Source organism: Myxine glutinosa, chromosome 1, assembly GCF_964187855.1.
Source record: "Myxine glutinosa chromosome 1, kmMyxGlut1.1, whole genome shotgun sequence".
Lineage (NCBI taxonomy): Eukaryota > Metazoa > Chordata > Myxini > Myxiniformes > Myxinidae > Myxine > Myxine glutinosa.
The window spans coordinates 390,193,544-390,208,908 of record NC_136261.1 but is presented as its reverse complement, the minus strand read 5'-3'; the positions used below and the strand labels follow the sequence as shown (position 1 = coordinate 390,208,908).

At 41.5% G+C, this 15,365-nt stretch overlaps 1 protein-coding gene across 2 annotated transcripts in view; it reads right to left on the bottom strand.

The window, feature by feature from the left end:
• LOC137416337 (voltage-dependent L-type calcium channel subunit alpha-1D-like) overlaps positions 1 to 15,365 on the bottom strand; it is a 476,095-nt gene that overhangs the window by 88,471 nt on the left and 372,259 nt on the right. Inside the window, exon 40 of one of the 2 annotated variants that reach the window (XM_068101884.2) lies at positions 11,110 to 11,305. In XM_068101884.2, coding sequence (XP_067957985.2) covers positions 11,110 to 11,305 — 196 coding nt within the window. The remainder of the gene's footprint in view (positions 1 to 11,109; positions 11,306 to 15,365) is intronic. The other variant, XM_068101890.2, reaches the window with a different exon arrangement.

The window sequence follows — 15,365 nt, the reverse complement described above, 5'->3', positions numbered from 1 at the left end:
CTACCGACACTACCGATGCCACATCGGAGCAAAGACATCCGGAGGCATCAAACACGACCGAGGTTAGCTCCGATATAAGACTGATGAGTGGTAAATTAACTTTGTTTTTTGTAATTTATTTACAACGTGTAATTTTTTCCCGATATTAATAATTATTTTAGCATCTAAACACTGTATAGTAATCTGCTTCGTGCGACCGACGATGCTAATGGAAGGTATAATTGCAATTATAATGTCCCTCTCATGAGCAGGCCGTTTGTGCTCCTATAGTCAGCAGCGAGTTCCCGGGAAGCATTGACAGAAAGAGAGTGGCAATCATATGTGTGGGAAAATTGCATGCTCAGTCAGGGTCGCCCAGAAAGCTCAGATGGCAGAGCACTGGCACGGTTTCCAGAGGACCTGGATTCGATTCCTGGTCTGGGCGTGTAATTTTCCCACATATATCAATTTAATTATTTAATCCTGCTCATTAATCCAATTGCTTCACTACGCCCCCAGTGGTGTTTATAATTCACTATGCCCCCAGTGGTGTTTATAATAGAGGACATGGATTTCTCCCCCCCTCCACCCCCCCCCCCCCCCCGATTGGAGGAAACCCTCTTGTGGTCAGGCCATTGGTGCTCTTATGGTTGGCAGCGAGTGCCCCGGAAGCATTGACGGGAAGAGAGTGGCAATCATATATAGGTGAAAATTGCATGCTCAGTCAGGGTCGCCCAGAAAGCTCAGATGGCAGAGCAGTGGTATGGTTTTCCAGAGGACCTGGATTCGATCCTCGGCCTGCGCATGTAATTTTCCCCACACGTCAATTATAATGTCGTCAGAACGCATATCCCCCCACATATTAACACAATATGTGTTCTGTGGGGGGAACACAGATCCCCCCACAGAACACATATTTACACATGCAAGTATATGGGAAATCAGACGCTGCTTCTAGTGTGGAACGATATGCATTGACACTAGGCGTGATACACGTTGTTGTGATTCTTGTTGCATTTGTATGTACTAGGGCATTGCCCGTACTATATCTATATCTAAAATTATATCCCCCCCCCTCTATTTACATGAAATGGTTTGGTCCAAAGCGAACGGCTTGCGAGTACGGTGACAATCCCCCCCCTCTATTTACATGCAATGGTTTGGTCCAAAGCGAACGGCTTCCGGAGTTTGGTAAAGAAATCGCCATCGCGTGCACAAACGCGCAGGAAAGCGAATGAATCGCAAATTCGGTTTTATTAGTTTTAAAACATAGTTTAACGCCAACATAGTTTGCAAACGTGAAATAAATGAATACGCTCTCAAATGTGCCATCCGAGGCAGAGTGTGTCCTCCACGTTCGGCACACGCGATCGTTCGCTGCTCTCTGATTGGTTGAATCGTTTTTTGGACATAGCTCGGTAAGTAATTGTCCGATTAATATGAAACCTTGAAAAGGCACATCCTCGGGTCCCCAGCAATATACCTGGCAAGTTAAAAGTATATCGGACCCGTGGTTGTCGAGAAACAGCGGTCACAGACAAACAAACGTACAAACGTACAAACGTACAGACGTACAGAGATTACTGGAATTATAGGTAGATTAAACGTAGTTATTATTCTACTCAACGTGCATTCTCTACCAATTTCACCGCCTAATTACCTCCGCCACTGAAGGTGAACGGAGATTTTGTTTTCAACCCTGTCTGTCTGTGAGCGCAGGATGTCTCAAAAAGTTACGGACGGATCTGGACAAAACATTGTAAACAAGTTTGGTGCGTCAAAAGGACAAATTGATTCGATTTTGGTGAAGACCCGGATCTGGATACTAGAATTCTGAAAGTGATTTTTCTCATTGAGAGTAGGTCCAAAAACAATCTATATACAATGGAGCAAGTGTTTGCATGTATGTATGTCTGTCTGCCCTTCACCCATTGGTTGGCAGCTGACCAGACTCCACCCACAATTTTAACCTGAAATACTTAACCTAGAGTACCCAGAGGACCCAAAAGACCCTCCTCCCCCCCCCCCCCCCTCAATACCGAGAAGACCCAGAGGACCAAAAGGACCTAGAGGACCCAAAAGACCCAGAAGACCCTAAATACCCCCAATGACCCTAAATACCCCTAAGGCACTGAAGACCCAAAATACTCCAAAGATCCAAAATACTCAAAAGATCCAAAAGATCAAAAAAAACCAAAGACCCGTTTTGGTTTTAACAGCATGAAGAAGAGCTACGTGTGAGACAGGAGCACCAGCCCAGAGGTGAGAACAGTATTCCATCAAGCTGCGGATGAAAGCTTTGTATGTGGTGAGGAGCTCAGGTGTGCCAAGGATGGACTTCGCACGGCGGAGGATGCCCAGTCGGCGACTGGCTTTGGCTCAATCATTGTTATGTAAATGACGTGAAAGTAATTACTAAGCACTGATATTAGATGTACAATATGGCGATCTGCAATAATAAAGTATCTGATATAGCATACCGAGTATCACTAATACACACACACACACACACACACACACACACACACACACACACACACACACACACACACACACACACACACACACACACACACACACACACACACACACACACACACACACACACACATTCTGACTACAGATTTGAAATCAGCGGCCCAGATTTAGCCAAGAACACCTGCATTTCCCTTAGTAGATGAAAAGATTTTTTTGTTGCCCAGTGTTTAAACAATTTGGATGGATAAATAATCATCATCATTCCAGCCGAAACATATTCTCATGAAAAAGAGAGAATAAGGCTTTCAACAACCACACGACACGTTCACAGCGCAAGAGGATGGCATGTTCTACGATGCGATGCCATCCTTCAGCACATAACCAACCTGCGATTTTAGTGAAATACAATTCGGGCAGAAATAGAACCTCGGATTAGAGCACTCGGAGAAGAGCACGGAATCTGAATAGTCAACAGGATATGGGGCCCCAATTTATTCCGCGACGCCCGCTTGTTGCTGCGCTTGCAGATTTCTTGTCTATCATGTGCGTGAAGCTATTGTTATCATGCATACCGTGTGGCCACATTCTTGCGTCGTCATTCTTTTTGTGCTTTCTTCCATTTCGCCATTTTCCTTCGCGAAAGAAGCACCCATTTATTCCATGGCTATTGCCGCCCCTTTCATGGTTTCTTTTCCTGTCGTTGCATTCTGTCCTTTCACTTGTGGTGTTTGCTGTGCGATAAACTTGGCGAGTGTAAGTAAGTAGATGATAAAACGGAGTACAGCACGTAGAAGAATTCCATTTTTAAGAAGCCGGGCGAACATATGTCCCATAACCTCACGTATAAAACTAATATTGTACGAGAATCTGCATTTCGTGATTAACGCAAGAAGGATCTTTCCTGGGTCTTGGCAAACGAGTGCACCTTGAGCGATAAAAGTGAGGAATGGCTCGCAGATGCAAAGATCGTAGATCTTTATGCTTATCAAATGCTCAGGATCTGCACGTCTGACAGCGAGGACAGGATAAGCACAGGACTGTGGATTCATTGCAGGAAAAACTTCTTTAATGTTGATGTAAAAGACGTTCTCATAAATAGTCTCCTGGCACGGGGCGTTATTGTCTGTGGAAGAATGTATATATGGTGATGCAGTTCTTTCCGATTGTAGGGATATCAGTCAGATGTTAGTAACCGCACTCCCCTTCCACAAGCACACCCACCGTCTGTCTCACACACCGTTTAGCGAATCAGACAAATGTTTTTGGAAAGACAATTGCACTTATTACCTCAACCACCATAGGTGGGTGGAGGTTATGTTTCCACCCCTGTCTGTCTGGCTCTCTGTCTGTCTGACTGTCTGTCTGTCTGTCTGTTTGACTGTCTGTCTGACTGTCTGTCTGTCTGTCTGTTTGACTGTCTGGTTGACTGTCTGTCTGTTTGACTGTCTGTTTGACTGTCTGTCTGTTTGACTGTCTCTTTGACTGTCTGTCTGTTTGACTGTCTGTTTGACTGTCTGTCTGTTTGACTGTCTGTTTGCCTGTCTGTCTGTTTGCCTGTCTGTCTGTTTGACTGTCTGTCTGTTTGACTGTCTGTCTGTTTGACTATCTGTCTGTTTGACTGTCTGTTTGTCTGTCACTTGCGAAAATCGAAGATTTTTCAAGTATATTGGCTGGTCTTGTGTGTTATTCTGTCTGTTTGTCTGTCTGTTTGTCTGTATGTCAGTCGCCTACAGGTCACAATTTTCAACCGATCTTCACGAAACTTCACCAAATGGTAGAGTTGGTCATAAAAAGCGTAGTTTTTCGGGTCAAAAGATCAACATAGGCCAAAGGTCACCAGCTTTGTCAAATGTCTAACATCCTCAATTTTCATCCGATTAACTTGAAATTTGAAGAGGACTTGCATATCTGGTCACTGAATTCAACCACCAAGTATTTTTGAGGTCAACATAGGCCAAACGCTCAACATAGGCCAAGTTTTTTAAATCCTCAATTTTCATCTGATTAACTTGAAATCTGAAGAGGCTTTGCATATCTGTCAGTGAATTCAACCACCAAGTATTTTTGAGGCCAACATAGGCCAATAGGTCAACATATGCCAAAAGGTCAACGAGACTAAATTTCAAAAATCCTCAATTATTATCCGATTAACTTGAAATTTGAAGAGAACTTGCAGATCTGGTCACTGAATTCAACCACTAAGTATTTTTGAGGTCAACATCGGCCAAAAGGTCAGCAAAGGGCAAGTTTCTGAAGTTCTCAATTTTCATCCAATCAACTTGAAATGTTAAGAATATTTGCATATCTGGTCACTGAATTCAACCCCCAACTATTTTTGAGGTGAACATAGGCCAATAGGTCAACATAGGCCAGATTTATAAAATCCTCAATTTTCATCCGATTTACTTGAAATCTGAAGTGGATTTGCATATCGGGTCACTAAATTCAACCACCAAGTATATTTCAGGTCATCATAGGCCAACAACTTGTTTTAGGGTTTTTGCAAGTATCATGCGATGCACGACATATTTCTTGTTTGTCTGTTTGTGAACAAGGTATCTCAAAAAGTTATGGACGGATTCAGACGAAATTTGGCAGAGGTAGAGTGTATGACAAGGACAAAATGATTAGCGTTTGCTGAAGATCCGAATTCGGATCTGGCTATTATAATTTTTTAATGATTCTTCACAATTGGGAGATAAGGCCAAAAACTATATATAGCACGATATCTCAAAAGGTTGAGGGCGGATTTTGACGAAACTCGGTGGACAGGTTGGGTGTTTGACAAGACTGAATCGATTCGATTTTGGTGAAGATCTGGATATGGATTCTGATGTAAGACTTATTTAATTATTTAAGTGATTCTTCACCATTGAGTGATAGGCCTAAAACCGACACATAGCAGGATATCTCAAAAAGTTATGGACGGATTTGGACGAAACGTTGTGGAAAGATTGGGTGTGTGACAAGGATGAATCGTTTCGATTTTTGTGAATATCTGAGTATGGATTCAAATACAAGAATTATTTAATTTTTGAAGTGAATCTTCACCATTGAGAGATCTGGCGAAAAGCGATATACAACATGATATTTAAAAAGGTTATGGACGAGTTATGAATAAACTTGGTGGACGAGTTGGTTTGGTGACAAGGACAAGCCGATTCGATTTTGGTTCAGGTCCGAATCCAGATCCGGCCTATCAGTGGGAACCAAAACAAACTGTTCAGCCTGGCGGAGGTTTGTGCTCTACCGAGTGCCCTTGTAGTTACTGTTGAGAGCACGCAAGGCCAGGAATACGCAAGGCCATAATAAAACAGGAAAGGGAACAGAAAGAAAAACGAGTGGGGAAAATGGGTCCAATTTGGAGTGAGCAAGTAAAAAATTGGAGTATGGAACATGGGTTTACCACGTCTCTTTGAAGGAGAATGAAATATGCCAACAATGGTTCCTTAAAATGGAATTTACAAATAAGCAGATTACCTGTCTTAAAGGGGAGCCCAAACGCTCAAACCACCTTGACACTAATCTATCCCTTGATTTGCGATTTATAAAGTCAGTAATTTTGTGATTAAAAGTGGAAATCTTCTTCTTCACGATATCCATGAGGTCACTTTGTGAAAGCGACCGCCACTTCCGTATTGTCGACGGATAACATCAAGGAACGATTTAACTCAAACGGCGAATAATTTTTCGAATTTATTCCATTATGCCTCGTCGGTGTGTCCTTGGTGGTTGTAGTAACACAAACCGAGATGGTTTCATGCTACTCCAATGGCCGAAAGATCCGAGGATTGCCAGAAATTGGACAAGGTTTTTTCTGAAATATCCGAGTGTGGATCGGGCCTGCAAAATGTTCGCTTTTGTGCATGGAACATTTTACAGACAACTGTTTTGAAAAAACAGAGATTGATAGATATTGTGGTTATCACAGCGATTGAGGGAGGATGCCATTCCCATGATTAAGCAACCGTCGTACGAAACTGTAACACCATCTCTGCTGAGCTACCAGCTTATGGACACGGGCAATTTGTGCTGTGAATCAAACACATGTGTACGCCTGCGGATGAACGATCTCACCTCTCCACCCCCACCCCTCTTCCACTGGGTTGGGACATGGGACATCAACACGGTACAGACACGAAACAAACATCAAACCAAACCAACACCATCTCAGCTGAGCTGCCAGAATATGGACATGGGCAATTTGAGTGGTGAATCAAACACCTGTGTTGGCCAGCAGGTGACCGATCTCAGCTCACTAAATGTGCAAGCTAACATCGCTGACACCTTTCCCTATGCATCTGAAGAGCTCAAAACCCGAGCTAACAATGCCCATGACCACCGCACACCCCTCCCCTCACAATCCCCCATCAACCATCACCCCACAATACCTGTGTAACACTATCTCTATCTATGCCACACTATCCCCAATGAACATCCGGATAAAATCTTTAAATATATTTTCATTCTGAAGGCGAGGAGATGTAATGCTGTTCCTGTTCCATGTGTGTGTTCGGTCCTGTGTTTTGTGAAATAATATATATGCTCTTGCGACTCTAGCGGGATCGCGTGAGATCTCACGAGAGTACGCCACAGTGTAGACCTGATGAGTAAGGCAGTTATCTTACACCACCCCACAACAACATCCAACCCCGCTCCCCTCCCACAATCCCCCATCAACCATCACCCCATAACACCCACACCTTCCCCCCGCTCTTCTCCACAACCCCCCATCAACTGTGTGCATAGGTGGTGTAGGTGTTGAGTCCGTTCTGTGTCATGCCCATGCTATATTTCTTCTGGAGCAATATAACTCATTTATCAATTAATACAAAATCCCTGATAATACATCAAATGAACAAAAACACAAAACCAACCCATCTGTAGTGAACATGCGACTGGCATTTTAATCTGCACCAACACCACCAGCTTCACTAACACCATCGTCGTCTGATTCGCTTGTTCCACAAGGCGTGAAACGATACAGCTCTACAATTCCGGCAAAAGCGTTTCCATCACTAATTTTGTATTCGTTTCCTCAAAATCCCACTAATCAGTTTCAACATACTGAAAACCTTCAGATTTGCTAATGATGGAGGAATCAGTATCGGAATCCGAGCTCACAATACACTGTTTCTCGATGTAAACAGCCTTTTAGATCAAGGTGTTATCATTACGTGACGTCACTGGCAAAATTGCAAATCAACACTTTCTGATTGGCCAAAAAAAATAAAAACCAAGTACAGATACATACAAAGTACACTGTCCCCGTGCCAAATAAATAAATAACACACTCCAGCACGCGGCATTGCTGGGGCGCTCTTGGCGCCCAGCAATACCGCCATGCAGCATATAGAGATGGTATTGGGAGGGAGAGGTGAACAATAATTGATTGATTAATTGCATAATTAAAATCAATAAATAGCAATCGTAAAATAATTTATTAATCAATTGGCTAATAGCATAACTAAACCACCAGTGTTTGATCTGAAGCTGTAACTTTTTGGCAAGTAATAAAAAAGTCATTAATCGAAGAAAAAAAATTCATTCATTAATCAACAAATCAAAAATATCCTTTATAGCAACATCACTTGGTCACAGTCGTGTCAAAATATCAGCTTTCTAGCTCAAAAGGTGCCCGAGATGAAAAAATAGAAAAAATAGTCCCAGATGAGAAAGGAAATAAATAAGTGATTAATAATTAAAATAAATAAACAATAATGGTAAAATAATGAAGTTATTAATCAACTGGTTTATAGAATACTTAAACCAAACCATCCAAAACTGTAACTTAAAAAAGTCATTAATTGAATAATTAAATAATTAATCGATTAATTGATTAATCAATAAATCAAAAATAGCCTTTACAGCCAAATCACTTGGTCATTGGCATGTCCAAGTATCAGCTTCCTAACTCAAAAGGTGCTTGAGATAATGCCCAGAAGAGAAAGGAAATAAATAAGTACTTAATTAATCGATAATAATTAAGTAATGAATCAAATAACTGATTAATCAAAAAACAAAAAATACTATTTTTGCCAAAGGACTTGCTCACTATTGTGCTGAAATTTCAGCTTCCTAGCTCAAAGGATGGCTGAGATATCACCTGGACAAACAAGAAAACAAACAAGAAAACAAACAAGAAAACAAACAAGAAATAAACCGGAGTGAAAACCGAGTACTCACTTTCAGCGTGCGTCATTACCGAGCATCCTTCGGTGCCCGGCAATGACGTCATGCAGCACCTGAGATGGAATAGGAAAGGAGCGGTGTACAAAAAGAAAAATCTACCTTTCAAATTACACAGTGATTAATGATTTTCAATGATTCTCAGAATTTATTTTTTTTGCGTTTGGGTTCCTCTTTCGGTTACCCACGCAATTGTCTTACATGATGTGTACTAATTCTCTTCCAAACCGCAGCCCTTAACCACAATTCTCCGATTACTCTCAGAATCAGGAGGTGCCTCTCTTGTGACATCGAGAGATGGGAGAATTGCGGCATATCGGTCCGATAAGCAAAGTTAACATCCCGGTTTAACGAATTGGAACCGACGGATCAAGACAAACAATTAAACTTCAGCTCAAGAGCCTGCATATTTGTACAAACAGAATAACACAAAAGACGAAGACAACATGAGGATGGACGTGAGACTGCATTGTGACAAGCACTCAGGCCGTGGGGAAATAACACAAAATGTAGAGGAAGGTCTGAGCCCGGTTATGGAAATTCACAGTTTGTCGTTCCATTTGCATCATGTCTTCACGTTGGCATTTCATTTGCGTTGCATAAATTTATTACTTGTGAAAATCGAAGATTTTTCAAGTTTATTGGTTGGTCTTGTGCGTTATTCAGTCTGTATGTCAGTCTGTATGTCAGTCTGTATGTCAGTCTGTATGTCCGTCTGTATGTCAGTCTGTATGTCAGTCTGTATGTCAGTCTGTATGTCAGTCTGTATGTCAGTCTGTATGTCAGTCTGTATGTCAGTCTGTATGTCAGTCTGTATGTCTGTCTGTATGTCTGTCTGTCTGTATGTCAGTCTATCTGTATGTATGTCAGTCTGTATGTCTGTCTGTCTGTCTGTCTGTCAGTCTGTATGTCAGTCTATCTGTATGTATGTCAGTCTGTATGTCTGTCTGTCTGTATGTCTGTCTGTATGTATGTATGTATGTCAGTCTGTATGTCAGTCTGTATGTCTGTCTGTATGTCTGTCTGTATATCAGTCTGTATGTCAGTCTCTATGTCAGTCTCTATGTCTGTCTGTATGTATGTATGTCTGTCTGTATGCCAGTCGGTATGTCAGTCGCCTACAGGTCACAATTTTCAACCGATCTTCACGAAACTTCACCAAAAGGTAGAGTTCGTCATAAGCAAGAAGCCTATTGTTTTTGGGGTCAAAAGGTCAAAAGGTCAACATAGGCCAAAGGTCACCAACATTGTCAAATTTCTAAAATCCTCAATTTTCATCCGATTGATTTGAAATTTGAGGAGGATTTGCATATTTGGTCACTGAATTCAACCACCAATTATATTTGAGGTCATCATAGGCCAACAAAAGACTTTCAAAAAAAGAGTTCAAAAAGTTGAAAAGAGTTTTTAAAAAAAAAGAAAAAAAAAGCCTCACAGACTACAGTTGAAACCAAATAGCTAAATCCCACACAGAGAATTATCTTTCCATTATTCCTGGCAAAAAGCGGTCCAACTGCAAGAAATTCGAACACAACCGTGGAACTCCACGGTGCTGGATTTCTCGAAGTGTATTTTGGGTGGTATTGGTGTCTGGGAAACATGTTGATAAAATTCATTTCACACGTCATGAACAATCCGAGTCTCATCCGCATCCCAGACTGGATAGAAAGCGGCGTCAGAGCGTAGACAGATGGGTTTATGTGAGATTGTGCTGTTTTATGCCAAAAGAGGGGGCAACAAAAGTGTCGGAGTTGGCAGGCCGAGGAAAAAAATTTTGAGGCAAGAGACGGCGAACGTCAAAAAGATTGAACCCAAATGACGAACCACAGAGAGTTCCGCACGCACATCAATATACCAGCCAGGAAGAATTAAAGGTCCCATAAGAAATATTCAATGTTGCGCATATTATGCCATCGATGAATAGATCTGACATTTACGCGTCAAACAAAAATGCATTTGATGTCACATGATTGTCACTTTCATAATGGAAGACGTCAAAGATTTCCCTCCACCACCCCCCAAACCTCCCTGCAAATCGGTGAAATTCCCATATCAAGAAAAACAGAAAAATAAACTCTTCCCCACTTCGCCAATTCGGAGGATTTTGGGAACTACTGCATTTTCATTCCCTCCCGAAGTTGTTCGAAAAGGCAATAATAAAATGTTCACTGGAGATACGTGCAGACCAGGCCAGGCAGGGCAGGAAGTTTCCTCCCTCCCAATCTCTCAAGGTCATTAATGAGCCAGCTAGGTTTTTATCGACAAGCCGATAGTGACTGGTGATACGTATCTCTAAGATGGGTGCAATTTCCAGGAGCTTAGAATCCAAATCCTTACAGGTTATGCCTTGAGCTGAACTAGAGCAGAAAATCTCCCAGATGTCGGTTAGGTTTCTGAGCGCTACCTGCTGTCATATGTATTGGCTTCCCGATTAATCAGAACGAGTCACACAGCTTTGCTTACCTCTGGGTGTTGTGCAAAGACTGTGCCTGAGTCCAGGCCTGCTTATTGCGCTGAGACTTCGTCAACAGCACATTGTTGGCATTGTTCATGTTGGGGTTTCCCTTCGTGGTGTCAACGTCGTACTGGTCAGTGCTTATTGGTTGACGACCAGGAACTGGAGTCGGGAGGCCATTTGGAGCTGGGGCTTGGCTTCCTGCTGATGGTATAACACGAAACCCATTGAAAACAAACAAACACCTGATTTAGTGCACCTCTGATATAAATATAATAACCATATATAAAAGTATGTACATATATATGATCTATATATATATATCTGTGCAGCATCTGTCCTGTCCTGTGTTGTGTTGTCACTGAACTACTTTCTCAAACTTTTGTGAAATCGTACCAAACTTCTGGTATGCACCTATCTCCCCCGTCGGTATGTCCTAAGGGTATTTTTTATTTTATTTATTCCAATATATATACACAAAGAATTAAGTTAAGCACCCCCCCCCCCCCCCGTTTTTGTACAACCTCGCACATTACAAGTTTGTTGTCGTCAAAACAGTGTAATATACCCATGATATTGCTATATTTTCTGGAGAAGTGATATTATGGTCACATAAAAACATAACAATCATGCCGTTTTCAATATTTTATTCTGAATAATTTAAGGTGAAATTTTTTGGGAATTTTAGGCATATTTTCACCTCAATTTAAGTATGGAGCTATAGGTCCATCACGGACAGTGTGGATGACGTTTATGTTTTCTAACGTACAGTCATTGTTCTGAGAAGACCTCTAGCGATCTTTGCGTCAATAACGTGTGTAGGACCCACGTGATCGGATCACTGACTCAACCCTACGTCTCATAGACCCTGTAAGCCGTCGTATGCGTTGCTGTGGCAGGTTGAACCCCCTCGAGCACGTTTGGGACATGTTGGGACGACAAATTGCGAAGATGGTCCCTCCAATAGCCAATCTGGATGAATTGGAACGTGCATTACATCGGGAATGGAACAACCTGCCACAGCAACGCATACGACGGCTTATAGGGTCTATGAGACGTAGGGTTGAGTCAGTGATCCGATCACGTGGGTCCTACACACGTTATTGACGCAAAGATCGCTAGAGGTCCTCTCAGAACAATGACTGTACGTTAGAAAACATAAACGTCATCCACACTGTCCGTGATGGACCTATAGCTCCATACTTAAATTGAGGTGAAAATATGCCTAAAATTCCCAAAAATTTTCACCTTAAATTATTCAGAATAAAATATTGAAAACGGCATGATTGTTATGTTTTTATGTGACCATAATATCACTTCTCCAGAAAATATAGCAATATCATGGGTATATTACACTGTTTTGACGACAACAAACTTGTAATGTGCGAGGTTGTAAAAAAACGGGGGGGGGGGGGGGGTGCTTAACTTAATTCTTTGTGTATATATATATATATTTGGAATTTTTTGGGGAATTTTGTTTTTTCCAACTTCAATTGTTTATAAAATGTGATATCACGTATATTACAAATACATTTGTGCAAAATAATTGTTTGAATTATGATTGGTTTAAACCATGACAAAACGGCAACTAGGGTACAGTCATTTATCTATATAGCTACACATCTGGGCAGTGTCTGTGTTGTCACTTAACGACTCCCTCAAACTTTTGTTTCCGTGGTTGTAAAGTGTTTTTAATAACGTTGTGGTGGTTTTGAATCACGTGGTGGTGAGGTATTGTGAATTATGTGGTGGTGAGGTGTTTTTAAATGACGTGGTGGTCAGGTGTTTTTAAATCACCTGGTGGTGAGGTGTTTTTAAATCACATGGAGGTGAGGTGTTTTGAATTACGTGGTGGTGAGGTATTTATAATTACGTGGTGGTGAGGTGTTTTTAATTAGGTGGTGATGAGGTGTTTTGAATTATGTGGTGATGAGGTGTTTTGAATTTCGTGGCTTTGAGGTGTTTTTATTACGTGTTTTATGGCTGTGAGGTGTTTTTATTACGTGTTTTATGGCTGTGAGGTGTTTTTAATTTTGTGGTGGTGAGGTGTTTTTATTATGTGTTTTATGGCTGTGTGGTGTTTTTATTACGTGTTTTATGGCTGTGAGGTGTTTTTAATTTCGTGGTGGTGAGGTCTTTTTATTACGTGTTTTATGGCTGTGAGGTGTTTTTATTATGTGTTTTATGGCTGTGAGGTGTTTTTAATTTTGTGGTGGTGAGGCGTTTTTATTACGTGTTTTATGGCTGTGAGGTGTTTTTAATTTCGTGGTGGTGAGGTGTTTTTATTACGTGTTTTATGGCTGTGAGGTGTTTTTATTACATGTTTTATGGTGGTGAGGTGTTTTGAATTACTTGGTGGTGAGGTATTTTGAATTACGTGGTGGTGAGGTCTTTTGAATTACGTGGTGGTGCGGTCTTTTGAATTACGTGGTGGTGAGGTGTAATCGTCCCAAACTTCCAGTGTGCACCTACCCCTCCCCTATGTGTGTGCTGAGGGGTTCTTTCTTGAAAAAAAAAATTCAACCTGAATCTTCAACCTAAATTGCCTATAAAAATGTAATATCACAAACACAACAAATACATTTGTGCAAAGTAATTGTTTGTATTATGATTGGTGAAAATCATGACAACACAGCAACTCAGGTACAGTCATTAGCCTCAACTAAAATAAGCCCGTTGCTCAGTATCGACGCTGGGTGTGGCGAACGCAGCGAGCCGAGCCAAGCTAGTATATATATATATATATATAAATATATATATATTATAATAATTCATTTATTTTGTATAGCGCTTTTCAAGTAGCCCAAAGGCGCTTAAAGTCATATATATATATATATATATATATATATATATATATATATATATATATATATATATATTATCGGGAAAAAAGACATATATATATATATAATATAGGCAAAATAAATAAATAATTAAATATCTATATATATATGATATAGGCAAAAAATAAAAAATAAAAATAATAATATATATATATAATAAAGGCAAAATATATATATATGTACATATATCTATATATATTGTTACAGACGCGGCTTTTAGATGTTATATTGACCGAGCGGTGGTGTATTTAACCGCGTCCGAACAGTTACTCCCCGATTAAAACCCGATTCCACCCGACGTTGACTAGATCGCCCCACAGATATTCAATCGGGAAATCTCTAAAGCGACCGAAAGAGAAGGAAAAAGAAGAAGAAGAATACGGAGGAAGAACAGATTTATTATACACACACAGCAATGGATGGAAGAAACAGTAACACAGCGAATGGTTAACTTACACTATTCATTTTTACTTAGCCCCAAGACAAACGAGCAGGACAGGACGTTCACACTTACACAGGGGATAATTGCAGGCAGGTAGGCTTGAGAAGGAGGCAAGGTCGGGAGGCCGCCGTTCGCAATTCCTCGCGGTTTTGGCGGGAAACCCTCGTCGTGTATCCGCTGTGGTCGACGGCACGCGCTGGTTCGGCACACCTGCTCCTCTTCTGGGGTGGGGCCGTCTCCCTCCTTTCAGCGCGTCTCTCCAAAGCTGGTCTCCTTGCCGAGTACCTCTCCTCTTTGGCTTGGAGCGTTTCGCATCTCACCGCCTCTCTTTGGTGCAGCCTCGTTGCTCCTCTCCCAGGGTCATCTCCAGCTCATCTCTTAAAGCAGTCCCTTACAGTCGCTTTTATCACCTCGGGCGAAATCAAGCCGCCGACTCCGAGGGCACGCCTACCGGGTCACTCACCGCGGTGTTGATTGGCTGTCTAGGGCTGGTTCACTCCTTCCCTCTTATGACGAGGTGGAGACACGCCTTTCTTCCCCAACCCTACCTCGTGGCCAATGGTGGTTTGAAGAAAACCGGCCAAAATGCGGAAGGCAATTGGAAGGGAGGTTTTGGGGAAATTGGAAGGGCCTACGCTTATTTTGTTTGATACAATGCAAAGTCAATTTAGTGGGAAACACATACTTAGCCTACATGGAATAAGGAAATACACTATTTAAAAGATATATCGTGACCTGCGTGTAAGTTTCATGGAATTAACTAGGACGCCGACTGCGACCATTATTTACATTAACAGGGTGTTACCGTACTTTTGTAACGTTCACATTGTAACGTTTCCACATTCGTTACACGGCACCCTCCTTTCTTCAGGTCCGTCCTCGGGCCTATTAAACTTAACTTAGTGTGACACGTAGGTGTAATTCCCTCTACAATTAACCTGACCCTGAGTGTGACAATCTTAAAACACAAATAAGTATG